The following is an 18,635-nucleotide window of genomic DNA, read 5'->3' as shown; positions in this document are numbered from 1 at the left end:
TTTTTAGGATTGAAAATTTAAATATTAAAAGCACTTGGTTTATATTAATGAAAATACACATTTTGAGAACGAGTTAATTGAGCATGTGCTAGTAAGTTATTAAAACACAGGTTATATGGAAAATTCAAATTTTAATCAAATAAAAATAAATAAAGTATAAGAATATTATTACGTGTTCTCGTGCACCATGAAAAATGACAAGTTTTAAACTTTTGATTGCATTTTTACATAATAATTGAGAAAGTGATTTATTTGATATTATTATAAATATAAGTTGTTCATACATAGTGTATATAAGAAACTATTGACCATTACCTACTAGCCTCATGTTTATATGGCTTGTAAACTTTGTGAATGCATTTGAATTAGGCTCTAAGTATGCAACTAGATTAGGCATCTAGGCTAGGTTCATGCGAAAAAAGGTGCTGAATTCTACCTATGCCGACAAACTTTAAGGATACATCATTTGCATACATGTTTTCCTCTCTTTTGTCTAAGTGTTAACAAAAAGAGAGGTTTTCTAGGTAAGTTAGGGTCCAACTCAGGAAATTAGTGATCTTAAGGGTTTAATCATGGTTTCTAAAATCATACAGTATTTGTACAATATAAATGTATGAAATTATCTAAGCTATATATCTACATTATGGGTGTTGGATGTGCAAGATGAAGATGACGTTGGTGAATTACAGAGTGTGAACTTTAGTATAACAACGATCAGAATGCATAAATGTCTAAACAATTAGGTGCAAAGCAAGGGTAATCAATTCGTCAAAGCGATATAAAGCATTTGTTAACTTCATATTTAAGGCGAGGAACCTCTTGGTACTTTTGTGATATTTGCTTGGCTCTCGGGATCCAAATACTTGAAGTTAACAGATGATTTATATATGGTCATTTTGGCTAAATTATTTATGCAACTCATTCTATATTAAGGCGAGCAACCTTTTGGTGTCTTATCGTCGCACACACTCGCATTTCTTATATGTATGCTAAGGATAAGTTTGACGACAAGAGTATTTCTACACTCCTTTCGCCGTCTGTTTAGTTAAATCTTGGTTATCACATTGTCAAATGATAATATTCATTACTTCATTCTTTCTCTCGAATAAAATGAGGCATTGGTTGTTGCATTTAACTTAACAAGACAAATAACACAGAAATCAAGATTCTAAAAATAATAATTATTACATCATTTTCTTCTTTACTTAGATTTAGTAAAGAAATGGAAGAATGGAAGTAGAAGGAATTGCATTTAAAATTAAAACTTTAGGTCTTTCGGTCATGATGTTCAAATTACCAATACAATAATAAAAATTACAAATTAAAGTACAAGGAGATACATCGAGCCGTTGAGTATGATTTTACTCATTAGTCCAATTTACCGCCTAATACATTGAGGGGAAGTGGAAAGGAGGAATTTCTCACAACTTTCTAAGCTCTCACCTAAAACACAGAAGGAAAAATGAACAATGAAAGTGTGCTTGCTCTTTCTGTATGCAATCTTCTATTTATAGGCGATGATTGATAGAACTTATGCTTGTTTGTTATTAAAACTCTATTGTGCTGAGTTTGGTTCTAACTTAGGGATGGTTAATTACACAATTAATTCTATGCAATAAGTCATTTGTCGTGATCACTGCATGCAGAATAGTCATTATGTACCTCTTTATCACGTAATTACTGAGTCCTTGTTGAGTACAAGTTTTTCTACTATTTGCACAAGTGCAAGTGAAATAGTCGGTGCAAATAGTAGGTTTACCTAGATGATCCATGATCGAACATAGGGAATTGATTCAAGACATTAGTTCTAAGAATTATTTATCATCTAGGTGGTATAAAAGAATTAATTAAATAAAGTATAAAAGAATTAGAACCAAGATTAAAACTACTTGTGTACACCTAAAGAATCTGTAAAGGGGAATAAATGGATGAGAGATGGAGTTGCGGACTAACTTGTATGTGAGAAAAAGGTGAAGGAAGGTTTACGCATTATTAGCCGATTAAGAAATGTGAGAGCTTCGATGTGATATAACTTGTGTAACCAACTCATGCGTAAGGTAAGCTTCTCTCGAAGTCTTTAGATGCCACACTTGCTCACCTTTTGGGATGCAAATGACTGTGCTTGATTAGATGAGATACATCTAGAAGAAATCACTTATAGAACTTCGCAATTAAGGACAACCTCTCGACATTTAATGTCCACACTTATTCACCTCTCGAGATACAACTTTAGAAGTTATCTTGCTAAGGTGGAGTTCCTCCTTGTATGCATTAGCCTTATCCTTGCTATTTGCTCTCTCGGGTAGTTGGCGATTGATGTTGGTCAAGCGATGAACATAGCTCAATTAATGTGATAAGAATTATGAGCTAAACTTCTTATACAAAACTTATCACTAACTTAAACTACTAATAACACATTGACGAGTGAAAAGTAAAGAAATGATGGATTGAAAAGGTATAAACATGTAATATATATAAAGAATGTAGGCCTTAGAGCATTGTGGAAAGACTACCCCCTTTCGTCTCTTTCTAGGTTTTTGGCTCATGTGGGATTTTTGGTCCATTTAGACCTCTTTTCCTTGGTGAAGAAGGAGGCTTTATATAGACAACTTTGGATGGGAAACTTCTATTCCTCTGATTCTGACACTCTGAAAGTAGCATGCGGTAAGTCACATTATCTCCAACTACCATTTTTGTCTTCTAATGACCTTTGTGGTTCCTCGCCTGAAGCCGGCCAAACAAATTTCCATCGCGTAGCCTTTGCGCGAGATGTCCCCTACGATTCACTAGTTTCTTCCTTTCTAATCATCTTGCGTTAAGACATGGAAACATACGTAATGCTTATGTAATATGTATTTCTAAATACTTATGAATTTATAAAATAAGTTATTATGATAAAAGAGGCTATAATAACAGGTATTTATACACGTTATCAACTTATCATCATCTGGGCTTCATTAATTCTCTAATAAAGTTGCTCTGCGTAGTAGACGCCACATTTGTTCTTTTCTGACATTCGCACCAACCATTTTGTCTTCTAACGATGTGGATCGCCTAGCTTCATTCTTTTAATCACATGGTGGTCGCATGTCTCCTTGCATGACGTTTGTCACTGAGTTACTCTTCTCTTTTTCGCCTAAAAACCTACATTAAGACATTAAAAACATGATAATTAAACAACATAAAACTGTCTTGCTACTTGTAACACTTAATTGATTTAATTTATCTATTTAGCTACATGTTTTCTTCCTTTTTCTTGCGTTGCGACTTCACTATTCTACCTAAAAGTCCACAAAAACTTGTATTTCTACAAGTTATCACACCTCTAAATTTAGAATAATACATCGCGTCTTCCTCTTTAATATTTTGCAATCAAGAGGATGATGTGTTGCAGCCGAGAGGATCTTCATCTTCATCTTTTTCATGTGTTGCAGCAAAGAAGATCATCACATCTTCCTCTTCAATATTTTGCAGCCAAGAGGATCATCATCTTCATTTTCTCCCATGTGTTGCAGCCGAGAGGATCATCATCTTCATCTTCTTCTATGTGTGGCAGTCGATAGGAACATCATCTTCATCTTCTCCTATGTGTTAGAGTCGATAGGATCATCATCTTCATCTTTCTCCCATGTGTTACAGCCGAGAGGATCATCATTATAATCTTCTCTCATGTGTTACAGCTGAGAGGATCATCATTATCATCTTCTCCCATGTGTTACAATCGAAAGGATCATCATTTGCAGTTTCAACGCAACCGCAGTCGATAGGATCATCATCTGCATCTTCGATGTGAAGCAGTAGATAAGCTCATCATCTTCATCTTCCATCTCACGCAGCATATAGGATCACCATATTCATCTTCCATGTGACGTGGCAGATAGGATCATCATCTTCATCTTCCATGTGTCATAGCCGATAGGGTCTCATCTTCATCTTCCATCTGTTGTAGGTTGGTGTAATCTCGCTTCTCCATCTTCAAGCTTGGTGTGATCCATCATCAAGTTCAAGTCAAAATAATGATACTTTCATTTTCAATCAAGGTCGGTGTGCTTCATCTTCAAGTTTGTTCAAGTGCTCTATCTCCAAGCTTTAATATCTTTACTCGACTCATGTATAAAAAGGGAGAATAAGTTATTATTTAGAGAAAGAAAAAGAGTTGGTGAGTAAAAAAAATCGGTAGAAGTAAGAAAAAATTCTTGAAAAAAGAAAAGTTGAAAGAGTTAGAAAAAGAAGTAATTGAAAAGAAAAAACAAAAGAAAGAAAGAAAAATACGAAAAGAAAAGAAAAGGAAAAAAAATTGGAAAAAGGGAAAAGAGAAAAGAAAAGAAAAATGAAAAGAGAGAGAGAGAGAGAGAGAGAGAGAAAGAACTCATAATTTTTTAAAAAATAATGTATTTTTTTTCTCTTCTTCGGCCTACTCTCATATCTCATTCTCTCAAATAGTAAGGAAACAGTTTTGTCTTTAACCATTTCCTTTTCTCCCAAACATGAAGTAGAAAAAAAAACTGGAAGAGCCAAACACATAAATAATAGGTGAAAAGGGAACTTTGTTCTGATTTTTATTTCTCAACAAATTTGTTGAGATTGAGTTAGGAGTTATGTCTTCAAATTAATTCCTAATCTTTCTCTTTGTTTTTTTTAAAAATAATAACTAAATGAATTATATATATATATATATATATACAAAAAAAAGAAAAGAAAATTTTCTCCTAATTGAATTCAGCATTGAAAAAAAAAACTCAATTCATAAATTAAAAAAAACGTCAAACGTTTCAAATTTTAACTTGGATTGGGGAGTTTTGCTAAAAAAAAATAAATTAATTTTCTCAATTTTAAGTCTCAATTTCCACATTAAATTTTATTTTAAAAAAATTCAATTTCATTTAAAAAATATTGGCCATTGAGATTGTATTATAGACTTCATTTAATCAAACTTATGTTTAAATGAATAGTGTGATTAATTTGACATATTAACTGGAGTCAAAATCAAGAACAAAGCACTTGTATTTTTTTTCTTTCAGCTTATTGTTTTTTAGATTCACCCACTCATACACGTGCATGATCTCAAAAGTTGATATTTGTTTAACAAGAAATTTTGGCTAATTAAATTTTGTCACGTCATTAGAGCAAAATTGTGATATTAATAATTTAATTGAGTTTGGATAGTCTAGCTTTCTCATATCTAATCCAATTCAAGTCCTTGATGTATAAATTGGACCGAAGAAATAATGCGCTCAAGCCCGTTGAGCAAATGAGCTCAAGCCCAACAGGCAAATGGACCCAAGTCCAACAGACAAATTGACCCAATCCCAACAATTAAATGAGTCCAAGGCCCACCTAAAGTGAAGTTCTCTATAAATAGAGATCTTCACGTTCATTTTGGATATTTGGAGATCATTGGTTGAAGGAAGAATTGAAGCTCTAAAGAATTGAAGATTCAAACTTTTAAAAAGCTCTCAATGACCTGCAAGTTCTTATGAATGGCCTGCAAGTTCTTATCAATTTCAACGTCAACATCTTTTGAAAAATTGAAAACTAGAAAGATTAAATTTTTCGAAGATTAAAGCTCAAATTGACTTGCAATACAACATCAACAATCTCATTATATTAAACTCCTATTGATCGTTGTTTTCGTCTCTCGTTTTTTGCAATCTCAAGCATAATTTTTTTTCTTTTTTCTTTTAGTTTTAATTATATTTTTCTAATATTTAGGGTTTTAGATTTTATTTGATTTTCTAGATGTACGGTTAGAAGTTGGTCAAGCTTGCTATTTAATTTAATTATGCATCAGGCATATGATTTAAAGTGAATTAATGAATGTTGCATAAAGTATATGCCATTTACATTAAATGCTAACATACATTAAGAATATCATGCACTTTCTTTGATGTTATATTAAGCTATGCATGTCAACGTTCCTTTTTATTTAAATATACTTTATATATTTAAATTGTTAATTGTGAAATTGTATGCTTGAAGATATTCTCTTCATACAAGTTTTGAACTCTGCTTTATGTCTATAATCTCAAGCGATTCTTTGTTTTTATTTTTCTTTTTATTAAACTTTTCTTTTTCTAATATCAGTTTTAGAATTTATTTTATTTCAAGGAAGGTTAAAAGTTCCATCAACCTTCTCACTTGTTTAACATTTTTTTTATAAATATAACAAAACACTCCAATATATTTGTCATTTATTTATTTTCATTCTCTTTTTCTTTACCATTTTTCTTTCATTTATTTTTTCAAACGATTATTTGGTTTAATATTGTATTTTAAATATAAAATATCTATTTTTCTTTTATTTTATTTCAAATGGTTATTTGGTTATTCAATATCCTCTACCAAATACTAAAGTTCTTGAATATTGGTACACGGATTTGGCTACGATCAAATCTAACAAATATAAAAAATCTTGAAAAAAATGGTTAGAATATTGGTACACGATTACAAAATCTAAACGATTATGCAGTCAAATTTAAATGAAAATAATCTTAAAATATTTGGATACCCAAATCTAAGAATGTAGGAAAATTTTCAAAAACAACAAATTTTACAAAATATGTACAACCTATAGCAACTTCTATCATCATTGATATACTATAGTGATAGAAGATTATCGGTCATAAAATCCAAAGTTTTGGTATACCTCGTAAATATTTTAATTATGAAATATAAAAAACAATTTAGATTCAATCAATAATAAATCGTGATAACTAAAATTTTGTTATATTTTGTAAATATTTTCAACAATTTCATGATTTACAATAATATCCTCTATTTGTATCTATTCAACAATTGTGCAATTTCTACGTAGATGTAATATATACCAAATATGTTTTAGTTTATTTTTGTATTGCCCTGAAGCTGTGAGGTTTTCTACCATTTTAGCAATTCAATACTTGAAAACAAATATAGAATATAAACATTATATAAAAACCTACAAATATAAATATATGGTTGTAATTATAAGACTAAATTGTTGGATCTCTTTCCCAAAACCAAGCAATTAGAACAAGCAAGTGTTTTTGGGACTCCAAATCCAATCCGATTTTCCTTTTTCTTTTTGGTTGTTCTTAATTATTTGACTTAACATCCCAAATTTGAAATCAAATGTGTTACATCCAAACAAATAATTTCCTATTTTATAATTTACTCATCTACTTGAGTGGCAGTCCTTGTCCTTTATGTCCCTATTTTGTGGGTTGACAATCAGTTTTTCAGTTTCCTTCAAGCATTAATTATGATTGGGATGGAAACATCAACCTTCTTTAGTTCTTCACCTTTTTTTTAAATGCTTAAAAAGTTGTTCTGAAAAAGTGCTTCCAAAATATGTTTTTTTAAAGTGTAAAAAAATATCACTTGAAATGCAACTAAAATAACCTGCCTTCAGTATAAGGTTTAATCACATGAAGGGTTCCACAATTATTTAACGAAAGTTTTTAAAAGATATTAGATTGTATAGCAAATTCTTTTACGAATAGTTATTGATATACTATAGTGATAGAATCCAAAATTTTAGTATAACATATAAATATTTTAATTTATTTTACTATTCTTTAAAATGCTTCATATATATATATAATGTTTTTTTTCTGAAACAATTTGTATAGTTTCTTACCCGCTTTCAAAAATTTTATTCTAAACATTTTTTTAGAGTTTAAATAAAAAGATTATTTTAAAGAACATTTCTTTTTTTAAAAAAATAAATCTAAACCAATGATCATTTAACTTTAATTTGTATTGATTTAATCTTTTGATACAATAAATACAGTTCTCCATTAATTTAGTTTAGAGTGTATATATCAACATAATTTTTTATATATTTTGAAAAAATTATTATTTTATTTAATGAAAATTTTCAGACATCTGAATTGATGAAATGATAAATTGACCAGGGTGAAGTTTTGTTTATAAATAATAAATATAAAAGTTGTTGGAGAATCAAAATTAACAATTAATTTGAAAAAAATTTACATGATGAGGACTAAAGTTTCGTTTGAAGTTTATGTAGTCTTTAAAATAATTATAGTTAACTTTGCTTTTTAAAAATCAACGTTAAAAGAAAATAAAATAGTGTTTCTAACTCTTAATTTAAATTAGAAAAATTAGTTACGGTTTTAGGTATTAACACTAAATGGGTGTAATCTAATTATATGAATTAAAGTAGAGTTATTGTTTTAATTATTTTCACATTGATAATTCTTTTTTAAACACATTGATGATTAATTTATAATGTATAGATGAATTTTGAATTTCAACTTACTTTGTTTGATCTAAGTTATTTGATTAAAAATTTTAAAATATATAATACATTTATTTAAACGGTTAAAAAAATTTTAAAATAAATATTTGTTTAAAAATTTGAATTTAAATGGTACTGATTATAGCTTTTATACCTTAGTTATAACTTTAAAAGTGATCCTGTTATATTAATTAATTATAATTCACTTTTTACAATTCCAAAAGAATTTTTTTTAAAAAAAATCCACTCTGATTTGTTATATATTTAAAAGTGATTTTGTTTTATACCATTTTTGCATTTGACAAACAACATCAACTCTATTTTCGATAGTTTTCAAACTTTGTAATCGAAATAATAAATTTTGAAAACACACTTTAATGATTTTGTTATATTTTAATATTAAGTTATAAATTTTAAAATATCTAATTACATCAAATAAAAATAGAAAAATATATAGAAATATTGTAGGTAAAGTTGTAAACTTAATTCATTTTCTTATATTTAAAATATGTATTGTCTGATGTATTATAAACTACATAATATTACAAAATAATAACCTTCAACGTAAAACGTGTTCATAAATAGTTTATTCCAAAAAATAATCAATAAGTAACTTTAACTAGGTTTATAATCTATAAATACGATATCAAACACATTTTAAATCATTTGTAAATTCCTATTTATATTTTAAATATGCTATCTATGTATATTGAATCTTTTCTTTTCAAATTTTCTAATAAATAGAAACTAAATTTTTAGTTACGAAATCACATCATGATAGCAAATTTATAAAATCACATCAACTAACTTCTCTTATTAAAGTTTAAAGACCAAAGTAATTTCAAAGGTCTTACTTTTCAAATTAAAAAAATGAGAGCAATAAGATGAGATGCACTAAAATACATATGCATTTGACTACCTTCTAAATTCTTCGTTCTCCTTCCTAAGAAACCAACCAAGAGAAAAGTTTCACTAATTTACCAGAAAATGACACTACCGGTAGCTTATCATTGTTGTTCTTATTTTGCTACTACCCCTAGCACCTTCAAAAGGCAAGCTATGAGAAAGAGATAGAAGTTGAATACGGTAAAAAGAGAATTGACATTAAATAATGAAGATCCAAGATTAATTTCAATTACCTTCTTTGTATTGGAAGAAGGTAATGTGAATATGATAAAGCTATTACAAATTATCCTCACCGACACCAAGTACTTGAGCAATAGTTCATACCTCCTACAAGGTACCGGCCACCACCAATTTGTTACATTCTAAGAAAAATCGAATAATCTGTCTCTTCAATCAGCATCCAATTTCTTTAACCCGGATCATATTGTCCGAAGGTATAAACGAATCAGTTGAAGATAGTGATCAAGAATATATGCCTGCACAAATAATGGCAGACCAATTAGAGATGAGAAGAAGCAGAGAAGGTTGAGATCATAAGTACGAGTTAACGGTGATTTTTTCTTCGTATGAAAATGCTAATCTAATGCCAAAGCTTACTGCAGAACCCATTTCGTGGCTTCTTGCAAGATATGATATCAGAAAAGGAGTCAACTAACTGTCCAGCCAAGCTACTAGGTTCATCAATCAGTGTTTGGATAAAGGTGTTGACTACTCTACGTTCTTGCTCGGTTGATCTCAAGCTAAACCATGTTAGAAGTTTCAATCTAAATTCCTGTTTAATGTAACCTTCACATTCTAGCCACCGAATTATCTTTACACAATACTCGAAGTTTTCATCCAAGAAACATGAACCATTTGCCACTCGGAGCGGCGATCCGTTTATCAAAGTGCTGTCACAATCATTTGTCTCTTCATTTGTGCTGGCAGCCCTTTTCCTACACAACCCTGTAAGGGAATCAACAGCCGGTACCTCGCCATTTGGCCCACAAGTCCATATCTGCGAATCGCCACTCCCGTGTGATCTTGCCAAGCCACTCTTCTCTATATCATGAGAAGCAGCATCTTCATCTGCCTCAACTGCTTGCTGTAGAGTACAACCATTAACTTCATCCCTAGAATACTCGAAAGGAGGAGTTAGTTCTTCATTCAGATCAGGTACAGAAACCACATTTAAATCAAGTCCAGGAGAAACAGGAGGTAGCTGCTCCTCTTCCGGAGTTTCAGGTTTCACCCCGTTCTGCACTCCACAACCATTTGCTATATTAGCACTACAAAGCCTCTCAAGACATCCTTCTCCTTGATCCCTAGCAAGTTGCAGAATCTTTCCAAGATCTCGAACTTGAAATCTTGAAGATGAACAGACAATGAATGTATTATCTGGACCCTTCTTCCTGATACAGCTTTCTTCAATAACAGGACTTTCTTTCCTGTGAATTGAAGGGGCAGGAGAATGGGAGTTGTGAATTATTTCCACACTCTTTGTAAAACACTTGGCCTCGGAGTGACCAATGTCACCATTCTCTGTATATGAAACAATTCTGAATGTGTATTCAGTGCACGGTTGTAAATTGGATATCAAAATCCTTCTCTGAGTTCTAGGAAAGACACATATAGGTTCTTTTGTGTATTCTTCTTCTCTGCTCTTACTATACCAAAGCTTATACCCTTTAGTCTCATTAGATAAGGCATTCAAAATTTCAACTAATGTTATCACAATAGAAGAAGATTTAATGTCTTCAAAAAGAAACTTGCAAGCAGCCGGAAGTGAATCTTCTGTCAAAAACGAAAATATGGGGAAGAAAAAAGCAACATAAAACTAATGAGATTTATTTCGAATGATTGGGGGGCAAGAAACAAGATGGTCATTGAATAAACCTCTGCACTTCAGATTTGGATTGGATACTGTAGCCAGCCATTGATCTGCTTTTTCAATTGCCAGGGAGCAAAGCTTCTGCACATCACCAGCAACAGCAAGCCTACAGACAATACCACGAGCCATCTTGGCGGAAATCCCATTTACTGGACCTACTTCAGTTTCTAGCTTGGCTTTTGCCTCTTGAATAACTTCGTGCAGTTCCTTAAACCTTGAAGTCCCTTCAAGGAGCCTGTAACTTAAATAAATCCTATAACAGAGAATATCAACACGGCGCGCATCTCTTGCCACAACTAGATGCTTCTTCCAACATCTGCCAGTATAGAATTCACAATCCAATCAGGCCATAGGTAAAATAATATAGAGGAATGAATATAAACCATGAACCAATACCTCCCTGAAGCTTGAGAGAGAAAAATTATGCACAATAAGAGGATCAAAGGAAACATTGGGTGAGAAAATTGCTTACTCTAGTATCCCAGAAACTTTTCCACAAGAAGCACAGCTGTAACTACCATCTAGCTGCATTAGTTGCCCAAGATCAACAACCCCTACCTTTCCACGCTGCAGGGCACACTCAATATGGCATGATAATCCACAGGAATCACCCTGTTCCGATTCCGTAGAGCAAACCAGCCAGAGACTAGGGTCCTTGTTGTCATCAAATAAGTGGCAGATACAGCAAGAGCATCTCCTACAAAATGTATCATCTACTGACAAAACAGCTCTACAAGCAGAATTTTTGCATACCCATGTACTTGAAATTCCAGAATGTAGACATTGCTCAGAAGCTGCAGGCATGCGAATTGGATTTTCTATCTTCCTGTGTTGCTTTCTACTAGCAGACCGACTATTTAAACTGGACGAAGTTTTCTTCATCTCTTGTTTCTTAATCATTCTACTGCTTGTCTTTGAAAGTTCAGACATTTAACTTCTAGAATGATTAAGTCCCCCTTCTCCTTGTTAAGACATGATTGGAATGCTCAAAAAATTCATCATGCCAACCATGATATCAGAAACCTAATCAAAAAGTTCTTGACCTACTTGTGCACCTAGAAGCTCATTTTCTCGCCAGGGCTATGCAAGCCAAAACTGGAAAGAAAAAGATAAACTAGTTACACCTGGAAATAAAACAACATTACTTAAAATATTCAAAATGACGTAATATACCAACTATTAAGTTCTATTCATGGTCATATTAGTGTAAGCTGCACTGATAAAAGACGCACAATGCACAATAACAAAATAATTCATTATCTTCTTACCAAATCTGTAAGCCAAAAAGTTGCTTTCCTAAGTGCCATCCAGTGAAAAGGGAATTACGGGAATACAAAGCAACCAATCAACATTTAATACTACAGCCTAATACACGTCAAAATATGCTATAATTTTCTGAGCAAGAAGCTAACATATGCCCGTCCCAAATCAGAGCTATAACAAAATTTCCTATTTTGCTGTCCAACCTCGGGAACATGCAACTAAACCCCAGAGATCCTCATCATGACAATGAAATGAAAGCTGGTTTTCAAAGTCTTATGAACAAAAAGAATCAGCACAAAGACATTATCTCTATGCATATGCATGAGGAACATCTTCAAGACTCCATCTTTTATTCAAAACTTTCCTTAACCCCTAAATGTAGCTTATAATTCTCCGAAATTGATAGAAAAACACAAAAATATTGATTCAGTCAAATTCCAGAACAAGACTAAGAAGAAACAAAAAGCTTTACCCCACACACAAAAAAAAAAAAAAAAAAAATCTCTTTTCCACCATTTCTCTCCAGAAAACCACTGTTGAATTACCATGACAATTGACACATTAACTTCATCAAATAATCCCCCCTCCACCACTTTAATGATATGACAACAATACACAAAAAGAATAAATATACACAAGAAGCCACAAGCAAAAAAAAAAAAAAAAAAAAAACACATCTGAAAATTTCACAAACACATTATGCGAATCTAGAAACAAACCAATAAAAACCCAACAACAAAGACAATAATTATAGAGAATTAAACAGAAAATAAATACAAGAAGATTAAGTTACAAAATACTAAAGCAAGAGAGATGAAAAACAAAAAGAAGCAGAACAAAACCGCGAAAGAAGCTGGAAAAAGAACGGATCTACCAGAGAAACAACCCCCAAAGAGAATCGTTTGAAAGAAACGATGAAGACAAAAGAGAAATATTCGGAACGTACCAACGAAGAATGAGGAAGAATCTAGGGCTTCGATGCGCCGAAACCGAATAAATTGTTCTTAGCAAACCATGAAACTAGAGAGAGAAAGAAGAGAAGAGGAGGAGGAGGAGGAGGAGGAGGAGGGAGAGAGTCTTCGAAGGTGTTAGTTGGCTTAGAGAGAGAGAGAGGGGGGGGGAACTTGTACGAAATGTTCACGTTATGGAGAGGGAGTGAAGAACACGTAGAAGAAAAGCGCGTGAGAAATGGGGGTTCTGTTGGAATACATTTCCGGTTAGGAGCGAGCAGATAAAAGTACACAACCCATTGCGTTGAATTACAATTGGGTGAGTGATGTCCATTCGCGGTTCTTAGCGCGTGACTTTCCCTCTACGTTATTTTTTTTTAAAAAAAAAGTTAATAATTTATTTATATTTATTAATATTAATATTATATTTTCGCTTTTATCAAGTTTGTTGGAAACCCAACGTGAAAGACAAAATATTAGTCTCATTATCAACCTCACCCTTGCCGCTGCACTACACATCTATTTCTGACCGTTTGATTGGGTGACTTTGAAATACTTTGACCTATTATCATTCTAAAATTCTACTCATCAATTAACTTCAATCACGTCGACTTAATTATAAAACCCAAAAATAAACAAAAAGGGTACACTTGGTTTTGCATTTAACGCGTGGGGGAATAATAAAAGGGCATACGAATTTGTGGGATTTTATTATAGAAGGAAAAATTAAAGCTTTTTTTTTCTCTCTTTTCTGGGGTGTAATTGGTTATAATTTAGATGTGAAATTAGGAAAACGAGTGGGCTGATCAAGTGGAAGAATAAAAATGGAATCAATCAAGAATTGCCACTAAAACGAGTAGTTGTTAGAAACGTGTTTTGAAATGCAACTATTTTTGCCGCTTTTCTAATACTAATTCGGCCAAATGAAATGAACCCCTTTTAAGCTTTTTGTCTTCAACCTCTATTTTCTTCCATTTATACTTAATTAGGGTTAACTGCACCATTTGTGAATTTGTGCACTCTATTTATACTTTTAAACTCTACAATTTATTGTGTCTAAAACTATATAGCTCCAATTTATTTGATGGGAAAAGGAAATGATTTATCTCAATCACAATACATAGATACAATAAGTTAGAATAAGTTAGAAGTTTTGAGGGCTTCACATCTTCGACATTTTGAAATTGTTAGAATCCCTATTTTAATTTCATGTTTAAAATCAATTTTAATCATTTTCTTAATTATTAAAAATATATTTTAAAATAATTTTAAATATGATAAAAAAAAACTTCAACTATTTCGGAATCACTCCCAAACATTTTGTAAGTCAACTTAGTCAATTCTACTGCTTTAACTCATATTTCTTTAGGTTTTCAAGTCATCCTACGATCATTCTTAATTTTCCTTGGGTTTGGATATGTGTAGACCTAACCTAATTAATTTGATTTGATTTTAAGAAAATTCAAAGAAAATAGTTGGGGGTGATTTGAAAAGGATTAAATTCAGTTCTTTTCATTTTCAAACCACAATTACCACACAACATGTTTTTACTTATTTCAATATCAATTTTGGTTAAAGGTAACTGATGTTTAAATGAATAAACTCAAACACAGTCGTAATTTTGTTTAAGTTGTTTAGAGTTGATTTGAAAATGAAATCAAATAAAAATAACCATCAATCACCTAATATGTAGTATAAATTCTATATTGTTTCACTAGAAGTTCTTTGAATCTATGTTATTTGGTTATTCGAATGACCAAGCAAGGGTTCCCACTATCTGGTCAATGAGGCATAGTCATGTGGGGGCGATATGCTCAAGCTTCTACTTGGGAGCAACACCCTATAACCTAAATTATATTAACACTTGTGTTCTTTTACGATATCGGCCCTAGAGGTTAGAGAAGTGTGCTATATATAATTCATGTAATCTTTATTTATGCCTTTACAATATGTATTATTTGATGTATCTCTCTAAACTCTACTTGTGGGCGTAACCTACACATTGCCTATGTTGATCTTAACCATTTCCACTTTTCTAGCCTTCTTTATATTTGTCAATTTTTCTAACAAATCGGTATCCAATTATCCTCTCCATCACGTGTTAAAAAAAGAGGCATGTAGCTCATCAAAAGATATAGTCATGATAGTATATTTTTTTGTCCATAGATAGTTTGGTCAAGTATAATTAAGATAAATGACTATTTGAAATGAGACTCAATGGTCCATCATTTGAGAGGAGGATTGTTGAAACATAAATCAAAGTCTTCTCACTAATTGCATAATAGAATGATCACCGATTTATAAAAAATAACCACATGAAATATTTTGGATGAAACAAAAAAAGTCATGAGGGAAGTATGTTTAAAATGAAGAGTCTTTAATAAAAAAAAAAAAAAATTAGAGCATAAATGAACGCAATTCGTAAATTAGCGTTTTTTTCCTCAAAAAGAAGGTGAAGAGTAGTTGAAAAAGGAAAGAAAGTTTAAGCGGAAAGAAAAAGAGGAAAAGGTGGTGGGGGTGGGGGGGGCGCATGATTGATTGATAAAACTCGTGAAGAATAGACAACAAGGCAAATCTGAAAATTATGCATCTTTTTTCGGTGATATTCAAAAACATGGAATAGAAGTGTGACATGTAATTATGGGTTTCTTTTTTGGAAACGATGCTAAAATAATAATAATTAAAGGGGGAATTGATTGGGTAATGACAATGGAAAAAATAAAAGAGCGCATGCGATAGGGAACAGAGAGGGCCAATGGCATTAGAGGGAACTTTGGTTTTAGGGTTTATGGCTAAATTATGACTCTGGTTTTTGGTAAATCAAAATGTGGAGCAAATTATACGACAAATGGTGATTATTGCTTTTTTGGCAATTTCTTTTACAAAAATTTATAGTTATGTAATCATACTATCCATATCCATTTTACACATTGTCCCATAATAAGGTATCTGTTATGTGTTTGGTTATATTTTAAAATGATTACTTTTAAATATGATATAATGAATCAAAACATTTATAAATACAACAAAATTTTATTCTTAATTAAAACAATATGGAACTTCGATAGTCTATTATATGATTGTTAATAGATAAAAACATCAGTCTACCACTAATAGATTATAAAATTTTGTTATATTTATAAATTTTTAAGTAGTTTTGTCATTTACAACAATTTGGTTTGAAAATGTTTTTTAGGCCTCTAATTTTTATTTTTAGTTTTTTTTATATATATTTTTTCAAACTGTTTTATTTTTACTTTTTTTTGTTTGTTTGTTTTTATTTTGGGTTTTATTTTCATGTTTAATATATAGATAGTTACTCTTTTTGACTTTTAACTAAATTTAAATTTGGTGTTTGAATTATAGTGTTAATTGATTTTAAAAAGAATTAAATTAATTACAATTAAAATAGTTTTCACTTCTTCTTTTTTTCACTATCATAGTCCATTAAAATTAATTAAGGAAGGAAGATATATAGTATAAGAATTTTGTTTCTACTCTCATTTTTTCACTCGATTTCATTTAAGAAAATTTTTGGCAGTTCATGAAAATATATGACAATTAGATTCATGGTTTTGTTGATGGTCTTTCACTCAAAATAACGCAATAATTAACATAATTCAGTTTTTTATATGTAAATCAAAAGAATATGATACCTGCATCTGACTATCCATCATAGGTCTACTCAGCTACTTCAAGGGATACACAAAGCCTTTAGTTCTTTTGTCTGTGTTTTATTTTGTACAACTAAAAAAAGATAAATAAAAACTCACCAAAATAATCTAAACCCAGTAAAAAGACGTTTGTAAAACCTAGATGATCAAAACTAAACTTAAAGAGGAGAAACTAACATAATGTACTTTTTTTTAATACCATTTTAGTTACCAAAAGTTTGACACAACTCTTAAACATTTTGGATATGGCAAGCAAGCAATGAATGATGTAGAAAAATTGCCCCTTCTCCTTCCACTTGGTTTCATGTCGAGAAAAGTTTTGGCGGTTCAAGAAAGTGCATGTCGACATGTCGAGAGTTTGGAACTATATAAAAATAAGTATGATCATGATGTTAGTTGAAAGACGACGACATGTCGACCAATATGCATAAGGCTTATATTCTCATAGATTATTTCAATTTTACTTTTCATGATTCTTCAAAACAAAATTTGATGAGTGTGTACAAAGTTTAAAGGGTTAAATATAAGGATGAATGTGGTGGAGTGAAATTGGAATATTCATGATTATAATTGTGACCATAGACATTATTTATCTGTGAATTACTTGTTTTTCTTCTTCTTTTTATGGGAATATAACATCTGAATAAAGTGAATAAAGTAGATGTGGATGTGAAGTTCTGGATATTCAATTTATAACAAATTAGATTTTGACTTACAAGAAAAATATTAATGTTTTATTAGTATGTTATGCTCAAATTAACATCAATCCATAATGGTTATGTACTTGATTAAAATTGTAGCTAAATTGCCGATCCATGTGACTTACTATATATTGTTATTATTATAATTAAATACTTTCTTCTTTGAAAAGTTACTTTTTTTTTCTTTTCAATGGTTATAGTATATTTAACAATATGAACGAGTATATTGCATAAAATAAGCACACATGTTATTATCGTATGTATAGTCAAATTTTAATCTCTAAATTTTGTAAGACAAGATTCGTTTTAATTACCTATTAATAGCTTTTTAAGATAAAATAGAAAGAATAAAAACACCACATTCAAAATCACATATCACATTCAAAATCACATATCAACAACATAAGCTCAATTCAAACTCCTACGAAAAAGGGAACAAGTTAATATCATCAGTCAAGTTTTCTTAAAAGAAATGCAAATATATTTTCACATAGAAAATACAATCTTACAGACATTTTCTTTTTCTTCTTTTAATGAAAGAAAAACACCGGTCCCTTTATTTATTTTCTTTTTCTTTCTAATGTTGCAAAATTGCCCTATAATTTTCGTAAATACATCAAAACTACATTTGAAGTAGAAATTTATTAGAATTTTCATTAAAAAAAAAAAAAAAACTATTTCAAGAGAGTAGTAGTTTATTTTTGAAGCATTTATGGTTGGCCAGATATAAATTACAAGTTTTAAAAGTATGAGAACATTTTTTTAAACAAAAGCCCAAATTCAGAAGCACTTTTTGTAATTTAGCTTTGATGAAAGTTCAACTTTTGATTTGGAATCATAAAAGCCAAAGTCGATAGTTTGACCCTTATTATTCAAATCAACAACTTAGTCATTAAAATTCAATTGAAAGTATAATCATGTGAGAAAAGCAGCTCAAAAGACGAGACAACCGACAGCGGAATTTGCAAGTCATCACCCCTCACCAAACCAACAGAAGAAACCAAATAAAAAATAAAAGGGTATAGAACA

General features: G+C 30.8%; 1 protein-coding gene across 3 annotated transcripts; it reads right to left on the bottom strand.

Annotated features, from left to right (window-relative positions):
* Positions 1-9,319: 9,319 nt before the first annotated feature.
* On the bottom strand, positions 9,320-13,398 carry LOC101218565 (VIN3-like protein 1). Of its 3 annotated transcripts, XM_004148666.3 has the most exons (5): positions 13,228-13,397; positions 11,491-12,113; positions 11,024-11,334; positions 9,746-10,921; positions 9,320-9,624 (listed from the first exon to the last, which is right to left on the bottom strand). In XM_004148666.3, the coding sequence occupies exons 2-5, from the start codon at positions 11,946-11,948 to the stop codon at positions 9,611-9,613; spliced, it is 1,959 nt and encodes a 652-aa protein (XP_004148714.1). In that variant the 5' UTR covers positions 11,949-12,113; positions 13,228-13,397; the 3' UTR covers positions 9,320-9,610. The 3 variants fall into 3 exon arrangements, with proteins under 3 accessions (XP_004148714.1, XP_031742739.1, XP_011656456.1); XM_031886879.1 differs by having other exon boundaries at positions 9,320-10,921; positions 11,491-12,142; positions 13,228-13,398; XM_011658154.2 differs by having other exon boundaries at positions 9,320-10,921; positions 13,228-13,398.
* Between the last annotated feature and the right edge of the window lie 5,237 nt (positions 13,399-18,635).

This window comes from Cucumis sativus, chromosome 1 (genome assembly GCF_000004075.3).
Source record: "Cucumis sativus cultivar 9930 chromosome 1, Cucumber_9930_V3, whole genome shotgun sequence".
Classification (NCBI taxonomy): domain Eukaryota; kingdom Viridiplantae; phylum Streptophyta; class Magnoliopsida; order Cucurbitales; family Cucurbitaceae; genus Cucumis; species Cucumis sativus.
The sequence above is the reverse complement of the archived record's forward strand: the minus strand, read 5'-3'. Positions and strand labels throughout refer to the sequence as shown.